The following is a 13,112-nucleotide window of genomic DNA, read 5'->3' on the forward strand; positions in this document are numbered from 1 at the left end:
TAGGAGTGTTATGAGGGTTGAATGGGGTAATAAAACCTTACAGCGCTGTTGTAAGGATTAAATGTTTTAATACCAGAACATAAACGCAGGTTGCAGTTGGTAAGAAACGATTATTTCCAGAGTTATGACCACAGTCCGAGATGGGTGGCTCTCTTTGATTTTGTCAGAGTGGAGGCTTATTTCAATCACTATTCATTCACTTAAGCATCTGTGCAGTACAAAGCACTGTGCTTGAGACATGGGGGAAACACAGGAGGGTACAACAAACAAAACCAAACACAGCTCCTGACCTTGAAGCATGTAAGTTCTAGCAGAAGAAACAAATATACTATACACAACAAAAGGAGAGAAACAAAGAAAAGCTGCATGTAGAAGTTCAAGTTCCCTTACTATAAGGGATCCAAACAGGGAAGCCCCATCCTGATTTCTCCCCCTTCTGATGACTCTGCAGACTACAGCAAGTGTTTCTTATACCTGGAATTTATTATCTATTACGTTGTTTTACACAAACAACACGAACATTATTCATTTTTTGCCAACCACGCACCTCAAACCTCCACACGTTATTTGCATAAGCATAATTATGCCAATTTTTTTTTTACATGTTGCTGACATCAATTTCTATTTCTGACCACATGGAAACTTCACTTAATGTAGGTATTATAAACTTAAATTAATAGAAACAAATGTACAGTTTCGATTGTTTATTTTCCAATTACTGGGGGACTACCAAACTCAACCCATGACTTCCTGACCATAGCTTATACATTTATTATACAATTATGAGCAAAAGTATTATTTTCAGACTATTTGTAGACATATAAGCAGGAGATTAAAGAAAATGAACAGAATGATATGAATTATCAGTAACATGAGAGGACAGGTGAATGAGGTCAAAATTTACTTCTGGAAATGCCACGAGACATGCACGGTATATGTGTGGGCATGTTATTTGTGAAAAAATACAGTAGTCCTACACAATCACCTCTATTCTCCTCTTAAAAACTCTCCTATACAATCACGTAGTTGATAAAGTTTCAAATAAATTCAACTTTGTTATCTGTTGTCTAGAACGGCTTGCAGAAAGCCAAGCATGCAAGAGACTCTATCTGAAAAGTGTCACACATCACCTCGTAATTGCTTACTGGCTCCTCTAGAACAATGAAGTCCAATATGGTGGCCACTAACCACACTGAGCTATTTACATTTAAATTAAACATTCAGGTCCTCATCCCACTAGCCACATTCCAAGTACTCAAAAGACACATGTGGCTTGTGGCTACCATGTTTGATAGCTTATACGAGAACATTTTCATCATCACAGAAAGTTCTATAGGATAGTGCTGCTTAGAATCTAAGACTTATTTTGGTGGGGTACTTTCAGTTTCTCCCCCTTAATAAACAACAATATTTGAAATTTTGGAGCCAAGGCAAATTCATCTATTTCTTGTAGAATTTAAACAAATAGTACCCTTCACTAAAGAGCATTTATAAAAGACCTACCAGCATTTAGTAAGGTACCATCACAAAGACCTCCTCTCCACGATCTAGCGCACCTTCTTCCCCCTGACCATTTGCAAGCACTTGTGGAACCCAAGCTTAGACTCACCTTTGGAGTGTTTTCCTAAAGGCCTCCTGGGGAGCGACTCCTCTATGGAATGTGCTGATGTGTGTAGTGCATTTTCCAAACTATTACTGACACTGTTGATGGGGGTTTCAGTCCTTGGAGTGATCTGAGGGAACAGAAATACAATCATCTTACTTCCTTCCAGTTAGTTAATATGGAATGATTTTCACTGTTATTTAAAAGCTACTTATAATTATCTTACTCTGAAATTTTTCTGTAAAACTTGTGATACTTGTATAATAATAAGCACTTCCTGTGAAAGACAAAAAGTTCACCAATCTACTACTCCACAATGAACTTTAAAACAGCCCAGGTAACTGTACCAAACATGGCAGCTTTCTCTGTGTCTTGTGTCAGTGGTTCATTACATTGGCTAGAAACTACATTAGCTAATTGGGCATGAATTATATACTAGATGTGAAACAAAACTTTACTTCTGTATTTATTTAAGTCATATGATTTCCTGTAAAACAAGTCATACAACAGGATTAACACCATCCTTCTAGAAATCGTGCAAAAATCACAAAATGCTCTAAAAACAATGGTAAAGACACAATACAATCTATTTGGAGTACAGTTGGAAAAAACATATTGTAAAATTACAATTCTATTTTTAGGAATGCATCACACAGAAGTACCTACACATGGAAAAGACGTGTGTGAGGCTGCTCCCTGAAGCCAAGTTTGTAATCGTGAAACTGAGAGCATCTCAAAGATCCTCAGAGAGCTTAGATGAGCTACAGGACACTCACTTGTGGATATGATACACTCGTCAAGGAACAATAAAAGTGCCCCCACATATATTAAGTTTAAAAACAAGTCACAGAACAGTAAGTGTCATCCAGTCTGCTCTCCCTCTTTTGGATTTAAAATGAACGTGTCTGTGTATAAATAAATAAAAAGGGCCCAGAAGGATAAGGCCAACTCTGAACTGTGCTGACCTCTGCAGAGGAAATTAAGACTTTTTTGGGTGGGGTGGGAGGGGATGCAACAACTTTTTCCCCCCTCAATAAAGATCAGTATCTGAAAATTTAGTGCCCAAAATGTTTATCACTTGCAGAATTTAGAAGAATAAAAATTACCAATGCTTTGACTTCTTTACAGTCACAATTTAATGTACTTCAAAATTTCAAACAATATTAGAGAAAGGTGTAAGATTTTAAAATTTATCAAAGGAGGCATGAGTGGCTGTGTGTGTTTTCTGGATATAAACCCATTGCTGTTGAGTCAATTCTGACTCATAGCGACCCTACAGGACCGAGTAGAACTGCCCCATAGGGTTTCCAAGGCTATAATCTTTATGGAAGCAGACTGCCACATCTTTCTCCCACAGAGCGGCTGGTGGGTTCGAACCCTCAACCTTTTGGTTAGCAGCCAAGCGCTTTAACAAGTGCGCCACCAGCCCCCCGCCTCCCCTTTTTGAAAAAATATAAAGGGAAAAAGACGAGCACTGACTTTTGGTCTAATTCTGAGCAGCTGAGACCGGCTTTGCCTCTCTGGCCTTTATTTTCATTACTTATACAGTAGATGGAGATTGATCAAAATAACCTGAAAGCTCACTTGCAAGTACAGATCCTGCAACTCACTGTGGAAAGGTGTGGCCCAGGGAAGCAGAGCCTAGAGCTCTATAAAGCAGGGGCAGTGACCGTCCACCTTCCCGATGGGGCTGGAAGGGAGCAGTACAGCCGGCAAGGAGACTGCCCAGAGCAGCCACAGAACACAGTGTACAGCAAACAGTGGGAAAGAACACCATGTAAGTACCAAAAAAACCCAAACCCACTGCCATCGAGTCGATTCCAACTCATAGCGATCTGACAGGACAAAGTAGAACTGCCCCATAGGGTTTCCAAGGCTATAAATCTTCACAAAAGCTGACTGCCACATCTTTCTCCAGGGGAGCGGCTGGTAGGTTCAAACGCCGACCTTTTGGTTAGCAGTCGAGCGCTTAACCACTGCACCGCCAGGGCTCCTTCCCACATTAAAAAAAACAAAAAACATACCCATTGCCATCGAGTCGATTCTGACTCATAGCGACCCTATAAGACAGAGCAGAACTGCCCCATATGACTTCCAAGGAGCAGCTGGTAGAGTCGAACTGCTGACCTTTTGGTTAGCAGCTGAGCTCTTAACCTATACAGAGGTCAAAAACTCTGCCTTGTTGCCTCAATACCCTCCACGCATCTGTGCACCTAGGTTTGTTGAGGAGTAACTCACTAGAGAGACAGGGATGACCCTACTCTGATTTTATAGGTATATCCTGCCTCATTTGAACAAAAAAAATTTAATCAAAATTTTTATTTTATTTTCTAACCTAATATTTAAGGGGGGCCCTGGTGGCGCAAATGGTTAAGTGCTCAGCAAGATTAGCAGTTTGAATCCACACATCAACTTGAGAGAAAAGACCTGGTATCTGCTCCCGTAAAGATTACAGCCTAGAAAACCTATGAGGCAGTTCTACTCTGTCACATGGGACTACCATGAGTTGGAAACGACTCAATGGCACACAACAACACCAACACACGTTAAAATAAAAGAAGCCCTGGGGGCGCAACAGTTAAGTGCTCCGCTGCTAAATGAAAGGTTGGCAGTTTGAACCCACCAGCAGCTCTGCAAAAGAAAAGACCTGGTAATCTGCTCCTGTAATGATCATAGCCTAGAAAACCCCTGGGGTAGTTCTATTCCATCACATGGGGTCGATCCGAGTTGACATCACCTCAACAGCACACAACACCACAACCAAATATTTGCAGTATTATGTAGACAGCGGTGTTCAATCATTTACAGACCAAGAGCTGCAGTGAGACCACACACCATATCCGCTACTGCCTCCACCAAGCCCATGCAGCCGGGAGCCCTCTCTGGGCTCTGGAAGCTGCTTGCGTCTACTCAGGACTAACAGCTCCTATATGATACAAAAGACACCTTCCAAGAAAAGTCACTCACCACAAGTCTAGTTAATCTGGAAGTTTATAACTTGAGAAAATCAATCCTACCCATCCAGGATGCTTCCAAAAAGTCAACCCTTTCAATAACATTAACAAGATACTATCAAGAAACTACATTTTTTATTTATACTTACGGTTGAACTGAATTGGATTATTTCCTTTAGATTTGGGAGTTTCTTTTATCATTCAATGGCTAGAAACCAAAAAACCAAACCCATTGCTGTAGAGTCAATTCCGACTCATAGCAACCCTACAGGACCCAGTAGAACTGCCCCATACGGTTTCCAATAAGTGGCTGGTGGATTCGAAAATGAACTTCCTTCCCATTAAACAAGGTAAGAGGACTGACAGGTACAAGTAATTACTCAAAGAGCAAGATTTTTAGTCTAAGTAGTAAATATTACTTTGGGAAACAACGTAGGAGGTCAGTATTTTTCATTATATAACAAACATAACCACAGTAGTCCATCATATTTGACCTGACTCAGGAATCTCCATATTCTCTAGTTACTGTGGTAAGTAACTCTGAGTCCTGGTCCTACGGCCAGAGATATTTAGTTGCCTTGACAACCAACAAGCAAAGTACCAACCTTGTTGGCTAGTGATAAACCTCTCCTGCCCCAAATAGAGGCATATGTGAATAGAGACAAATTCTGGCACACACTTCACTTGCCCGCCCCAAAACATCCCAAAAAGCCACAAACAAGGAATCAGACTCTCACTCTAAACAGCTAGGGGGACGGGAGAGAACGGCAGAGTAGAGGAGAATGTACTATGAACATCAGGAGCCCTACGTGTGATGGACTAGATGCTGGTTCTCAATCCTGACTGCACACTGGAATCCCCAAGGCACTAAAAGAACACACACCAGTCAGTGCCAAGTCCCACACATCCTACTTAAAGCAGGATTTCTGGGTGTGGGGACGGGACACTGGTGTTTGGCCTTTTTCACATTTTGTTATTTAAGCTCCCCAGGTGATTCTAATTTGCAGCCACTGATGCTCCCATTTCCCAGTTTCATACGGAATGTATCATCTTGTCAATTCCCAGCAAGGACAAAGAGGAAACCCAGAGAAAACAGGAAGTTCCTTCCAAGGCTTAACAGGAAAAGCTGAAGGCTGAAGGTCTGTTTGCCGTGGCTACAAATAGAACGGGAAAAACTTCTAAACTACTCTAACAAAATATATGTATTGCATCTGACACAAATAAAAGGGCTCTGAAGAAAACTCTTTAAAATTATAATTACTGGAAAAGAAATATGTTTTCCTCAATATTTTATGCCAAAGCGATTCTTAGTTTTCCAAATGTTCACTTTTTCCAACCGAGCCTTTGTCTTTACTTTGCTCCTTTGTTTACATTGAAAGGTGCCTCCCTTGCACTTCCCAGAAATGCTGTTTTGGGTTATTTTTGGTGGAGTTAATTTGCCCACGTGACCTGGGCAGTTAACTCGCATGCTCTCTGACTCATCCGCACACTGCACAGCTCCAGTGGCCGGCGGATGTACACGAGGACACAGACCTGATCAGTTCCAAATGTCGCCTGCTGCTACTGCTAGGAAGGCCACGACAGAACGCTCTTCAGGGGCCAAGCCCAACTCAACCTTGAGATATTTTTTCTACTAAGTTCAAAATTTTTTTTTCTGCAAGGACCTCACTTAGTTTTTTAAATGAACGATTAGTACACGCTCCACTGTGCTGCCTAATCACAGCTCATCATCAAAGCCGGTCATTCCTACGACCTCCAAGGGTGGGCCTCCAGTGCCCGGTTCCTGTGATGACGGCAGTCAGCCTGAAGGCCTTTGCACTGACTGTCCCCACTGCTGAACGCTCTTCCCCAACATGTGCACAGCTTGCTCCCTCATTTCCTTCAGGTCTGTTCTCCAGTGTCACCTTCTGAGCAAGGTCTTCTCTCTGCTCAGTAGGGCAGGGATTTTTGTCTGCTTTGTTCACTGCTGTATTGCCTACGCTTAGAACGGTGTCTGGCACAAGGCAGGCACTTAATAACTATCTTTTAAATGGATGACTGTATCACCAGATTTTAATGAAATTCAGGATTAAACAGATAAAAAAGCACCATTGTTTCGAAGTAAAATTTCTGCAATCTACATTACATTACATACAATCACCAGAGTATTTCACCATATTTAATGAAGCACTGACACAGCTGTAACTCATGAATGAAAGCAGGCTCGAGGCAGTCACGTGGCACACAGACCATCCTGTGGTTCTTACAGGAAAGCTGCTTTTGGTTCAATATTTACTGGACACCTAGGTTACAAAAATGGAATAATGGACAGTCACCTGTCCCCAAGAACCTTACACTCAGGCTCTTACAAAATTAACCTTCTAATTGTTACAGGTGTTTAAATAAAGACTGCTGCTTCTCAAACCTTAATGTGCAAAATGCCTCCACATCTCCTGAAGTGCAGGCCCTGATTTAGCAGGGCGGGGCGGGGCCTGAGAGTCCTAACAAGCTATCAGCTGATCCTGATGATGCGATCAAGATAGTCAAAGGTGGACCAGCCTTTTCAGTAGGATGCAAAAGCTAATCCCAGCACTGCAGAGGGAATTAGATCAGATTAACTCAAAGACCCCTTCCAATGATTACAAGACTGTATAAAGCATCAGCCTAAAAGCCGTGCTTATAGGACAGCACGACCCCTCCTAATTCTCTCACTCAGGTATGTACACTTTTCCTAAAAAAGGTTCTTGTAAGTTCATAACATCTGTTGAGAGAGAGAAAGTTACACAGGCTTCTTTATAGCTTTGTGTTTAAAGCCTACTTTGGTATTTGTGGACCAAAACCACACTTTTAGAACAATTTTAATTTAAAAAAAAAAAAATCTGTATCATTAAATATCATCAAAGACATATGAATGGCAGATGCTAACATTCAAATCCCATGTCCTCAGACTGGCCTCAGGAGGACCCCCAAACAGTGATGGCCACAGAGAAGCGTACAGCTCCAATCCACTAACAGTCTTTCAGAGCTGATGTTTTTAACCTTTAAACTTTTTTGTGCCAGGCCCCCCTTTGGCAGTGTGATGACGCCTACTGACCCCCTCCCAGAATTATGTTTTAAATGTATAAAGTGCACAGGATTGTAAATAAATCAAGTGTACAGAAAACAACCCAGTGTTAAAACACAAACGTGCTTCTTTACCACACTGAGTAAGTGGGTCTAATGTAATTTGAAAACAGGGATGAACATAAATGATAATGTGATATGAAAATATCTGTGATTTCAACTAGCAAGAAGGTCACGGGTGCTGAGGTTTTCTGCCTGTTTTCATAGCTTCAGGAGATGCTAAATTTTCAGTTAGAGGGTAGTGACAATAAAGCTGTAATTCCCCCCATATTCCCTGAAGCTCCCACCCCAACAGACTCCAGGCGAGGATTCCCACTCACGCGCCTGCACGGCACAGTCATGTCAGAGGTCCAGTGGCCACCTGTGCGCTGGGCCGACAATGCCTCCACTGCAAGGTCCTGTGGCAATTTGATGGGGGTGGGGGGTTGGGGCTAAAGCTGATAAACCCAATAAACCTTTAAGGCTTTTTAGGCAAAAACCAAATCAGAACAAGTCTATAGAAGCCTCCCCTAATGTCATCTTGCCCCGTTCAATCCCAGGCAAACCAATTAAATGCTTAACTGTAACTGGAACTGCATATACATTTGTTTTGATTACCCACTAAGTTCCTGAAGATGGATCCCTAAAATTTATTCTTCCTATCTGCCCTAACAATGCCTGGAAGAGGGCAAGGCACAGAATCAAACCAAAACCAAACCTGTTGCTGTCGAGTTGATTCTGACTCATAGTAACACTACAGGACAGAGTCAAAGTGCCCTATAGGGTTTCCGAGGAGTGGCTGGTGGATTCGAACTGCCAACCTCTTAGTTAGCAGCCGAGCTCTTAAGTCAAGCTCTTCACCACTGTGGCAGATGCTCAAATATTCAACATCTAAGTGATGTGGGTCAAAAGTTCCTGCATTAAGAAAAGCTTGGTAAAGTGGTATCTTCAGAGACCAGAGCTGCAATCTCCTAGCTATGCTGTAATTTAAATGAATCATTTGGAATTCAGATAAGAAATGAAGCGGGATGTGGCAGTCAACAGGACAGGCCAGTTCACTGACAAGGCAATGGTTCTCCATGGGGAAGACTGGATCAGAGCCACTCTGGGAATCTTCCACAAGAAAACACCAGCCTGCCTCCTCCCTCACGCGCAGTTAAAAATTGCCAACTCTGAGCTCCTAAAAATGAAACACTTATGCTCATCAAAAGACTTCACCAAAAGAGTCAAAAGACACCCTACGGACTGGGAAAAAAATCTGGCGAGGACAAATCCAATCAGCGTCTAATCTCTAAAATCTATGAGATATTGCAAAACCTCAACAACAAAAAGACAAATAACCCAATTAAAAAGTGGGCAAAGGATATGAACAGGCACTTCACCAAAGAAGACATTCAGGCGGCTAACAGACACATGAGGAAAATGCTCATGATCATTAGCCATTAGAGAAATACAAATCAAAACTACAATGAGATACCATCTCACCCCAACAAGGCTAGCATTAATCCAAAAAACACAAAATAATAAATGTTGGCGAGGTTGTGGTGAGACTGGAACACTTATACGCTGTTGGTGGGAATGTAAAATGGTACAACCACTTTGGAAATCAATTTGGCACTTCCTTAAAAAGCTAGAAATAGAAGTACCATATGATCCAGCAATCCCACTCCTTAGAATATACCCTAGAGAAATAAGAGCTGCCACACAAATAGATACATACACATCCATGTTCACTGCAGCACTGTTCACAATAGCAAAAAGAAGGAAACAACCTGGGTGACCATCAACGGACAAATGGATAAACAAATTATGGTATATTCACACAATGGAATACTATGCAATGATAAAGAACAATGATGAATCTGTGAAACATCTCATAACATGGATGAATCTGGAAGGCATTATGCTGAGTGAGATTAGCTGCAAAAGGACAAATACTGTATGAGACCATTATTACAAGAATTCAAGAAATGGTTTAAACACAGAAGAAAACATTCTTTGATGGTTAGGAGGGTGGGTAAGGAGGGAGATGGGTATTCACTAACTAGATAGTAGATAAGAATTATCTTAGGTGAAGGGAAGGACAGCACACACTACAGGGGAAGTCAGCACAACTGGGCTAAACCAAAAGCTAAGAAGTTTCTTGAATACCACCAAACACTTCGAGGGACAGAGTAGCAGGGGTGGGGAGTCTGGGGACCATGCTTTCAGGGGACATCCAGGTCAACTGGCATAACAAACTTTATTAAGAAAATGTTCTGCATTCCACTTTGGTGAGTGACATCTGGGGTCTTAAAAGCTAGCGAGCGGCCATCTAAGATCCATCAATTGGTCCCAACCCACCTGGAGCAAAGGAGAATGAAGAAGACCAAAGACATAACGAAAATAATTAGCCCAAGAGACAGAAAGGGCCACATAAACCAGAGACTCCATCAGCTTGAGACCAGAAGAACTAGATAGTGCCCGGCTACCACCAATGACCACCCCCTGACAGGGAACACAACAGAGTCCCTGATGGAGCAGGAGAAAAGTAGGGTACAGAACTCAAATTCTAGTAAAAAGACCAGACTTAATGGTCTAAGACTGGAGGGACCCCGGAAGACATGGCCCCCAGACTCTCTGTTAGCCCACAACTGAAACCATTCCCTGAAGCCAACTCTTCAGACAAAGATTAGACTGGACTATGGGACATAAAATGATACTGGTGAAGAGAATGCTTCTTAGCTCAAGTAAATACATGAGACTAAATGGGCAGCTCCTGTCCAGAGGTGAGATGAGAAGGCAAAAAAAGACAGGAGCTTATTGAATGGACATAGGAAATCCAGGGTAGAAAGGAGTGTGCTGTCACATTATAGGGAGAGCAGCTAGGGTCACACAGCAATTTATATATAAATTTTTGTATAGGAAACTGACTCGAACTGTAAAGTTTCACTTAAAGCATGCACGCGCGTGCACGCGCACACACACACACAATCCCAATTCTATCCTCAGATGCAGTCAAACACATTCAAAATGACATGTAGACAAGGTTATTCACTACAGCACTGTATGTTACTGCAAAAGACTGGAAACACGTAAGTGCTGTTAATATGGGATGAGTTGAAAAACGATGTATCTATACACTGGAATACTATGCAGCTGTAAAAAGAGAGGGGGTGGCAAGAAAGCTACGTTCTGACCTAAAAAGACTTCCAGGATATAAGTTAAAAGAGCAAGGTGCAGAGTGAACGCCTAAAATGCAATGATACATATACTCTGGCTCTTACAAAATAAACTTGTTCAACGCTGTAGAAGAGTAAAATAATAAAAAAGACTAGTATTATAATCATACTTTATATAGTTCTTTACCATTTATCCACTATGCTTGTGTCTTAGTTATCTAGTGCTGCTAAAACAGAAATACCAAAAGTGAATGGCTTTAACAAAGACAAGTTTATTCTCTCACAGTCTAGTAGGCTAAAAGTCCGAATTCAAGGTGCCAGCTCCAGAGGAAGGCTTTCTCTGTCAGCTCTGGAGGAAGGTCCTTGTTAACAATCTTTCCCAGCTGAGTAGCTTCTCAGCAGAGGGACCCCAGGTCCAAACGATGTGCTGTTCTCCTGGGTCTTGTTTCTTGGTGGTATGAGGTTCCTATGCCTCTCTGCTCACTTCTCTATTTTATATCTCAAAAGAGATTAGTTTAAGACACAGTCTAATCTTGTAGATCAAGTCCTCCCTCATTAACCTAACTGCCACTAATCCCATCTCATTAACATCATAGAGAAAGGATTTATAACACATAAGAAAATCACATCAGATGACAAAATGGTGGACAATCACACAATACTGGGAATCATGGCCTAGCCAAATTGGTAACATGTATTTTTAGGGGACACAATTCAATCCATAACAGCTTGTACATACTTTAATCTATGTGCTCCTTGAAGTAACTGTTGCATAATAGATCAAACTACTATCTCCATTTTAAACACAAGAAAATCTGAATGTCCATAAATGATTCACCCACGGTCACCTAGCCAGGAGGAGAACTGCATGCAGATGTTAGGCCCTGTGACTCTGAGGTTTACTGCTGATTATGTCCATGGAGGCAAGTGTAGCACAATGGTCAGGAGGCAATAGTTCAGGGGTCAAGCAGTAGCGCAGCCATTTGCTAGCCACGTAACCTTCGCCAAGTTACTTAAACTCACTCAGGCGTAGGGCTTTTGTGAGAATTAAATAAAATGCACTTAAAGTACTTAGTGTGCTGGAAAAACTAAGTATTCATCAATATTAGGTTGTTATTACTATTATCATGACAGTGCGCAGTGTAGCTGGGAAAGCAATAAAACAAACTGAAGTGCTGTAATAGACTGCTCAGTAAGAGGCACCCATGGAGGGAGGGAGCGCTAGAACCACAAGGTGCTGGCACCCCAAGAACCTCTGTGAGATGCGCTCTCCAGAGGGCAGGCTCAGACTTGACTGGACTGTGTTCCCCTTCCCAGCGCCTGCCTACCCTCGTGCAGAGAACACACGGGCAAAGACACACAGATGATGCACTCCTATACAACAGCTACACATGGGTCCCTTCACTGGAACTAAGGGCAACATCTTTGCCTTTAAAAAGTGAAAAAATGGTGTGGAGGCAGTGTCTGACCTCCTCTAACTTCCCAAGGAAGAAGGAGGCTCAAGATCAATAGCCCAAGGCTGATTCCTATGAGGCGGGGGTCAGACGTGCCTCCTCTCTCCATCATCTTTACCAATTCTGACACCAACCATCCCTCCCACGGCACTCTCTACTGGGTTTGATAATTCACTGCAATGGCCACACAGAACTCACAAACCATACTCACGACTATGGGGTTTATTAGAGAAGTAATAGGTTACAATTCAGTTCAGGAACCCTCAGGATACAATTCTTCCATCAGGACAGCCTCCTCCCAGCTACGTTAGGAGGCACGCTTCTCCCTGGCCCTAGGCCTCTGCCCAAAGACACTCAGCTTTCTCTCTCTGTGGGTCAGGAAGCCCACCGTGCCATCTCTTGCTGCAGGGTCTCTCCTGCCACCGCTTCTCACCGTCTTCAGGGTTACAGAGCTCTCTCTCTCTCTTTCGGTCTCCTGCTTCCAGGAGGTTCTCAGCCCAAGGATCCCGGGTCCAAAGGATGTGCTGGCTCCTGGCTGTTCTTCCTGGTTGTGGTGGGATTCTCTTCCCCACCTCTGGAGTGGCCTCCTTCAAGCTCAGCGGGATAGCAAAATTGACCAGTCCCCTTGGTGGGCTACAATTACCCTATCTGTACAGTCCCACCCAATCACCTGGGTGGGAGTTATAAGACCACAGTGAGAAAGGCCATACAAAAGCAATCCATTACACCGCAAACAGATACGCCACTAAAAAATGGACTCTGCCAGGAGTTCCGGCAAGATGGCGCTCTAGGCAGAAACACCACGCCGTCCCTCCACAACAAAGATCCGAAAAACTAAGCCAAACAGAGAATCAACAAT

The 13,112-nt window shown here is 42.6% G+C and overlaps 1 protein-coding gene across 1 annotated transcript in view; it reads right to left on the bottom strand.

Moving 5' to 3' along the window:
* ZCCHC14 (zinc finger CCHC-type containing 14) overlaps positions 1-13,112 on the bottom strand; it is a 95,853-nt gene that overhangs the window by 54,378 nt on the left and 28,363 nt on the right. The window contains exon 2 of the mRNA XM_004377745.2: positions 1,610-1,733. Within this exon, the coding sequence (XP_004377802.2) occupies positions 1,610-1,733 (124 nt within the window). The remainder of the gene's footprint in view (positions 1-1,609; positions 1,734-13,112) is intronic.

Source organism: Trichechus manatus, unplaced genomic scaffold (genome assembly GCF_000243295.1).
Source record: "Trichechus manatus latirostris isolate Lorelei unplaced genomic scaffold, TriManLat1.0 scaffold00053, whole genome shotgun sequence".
Lineage (NCBI taxonomy): Eukaryota > Metazoa > Chordata > Mammalia > Sirenia > Trichechidae > Trichechus > Trichechus manatus.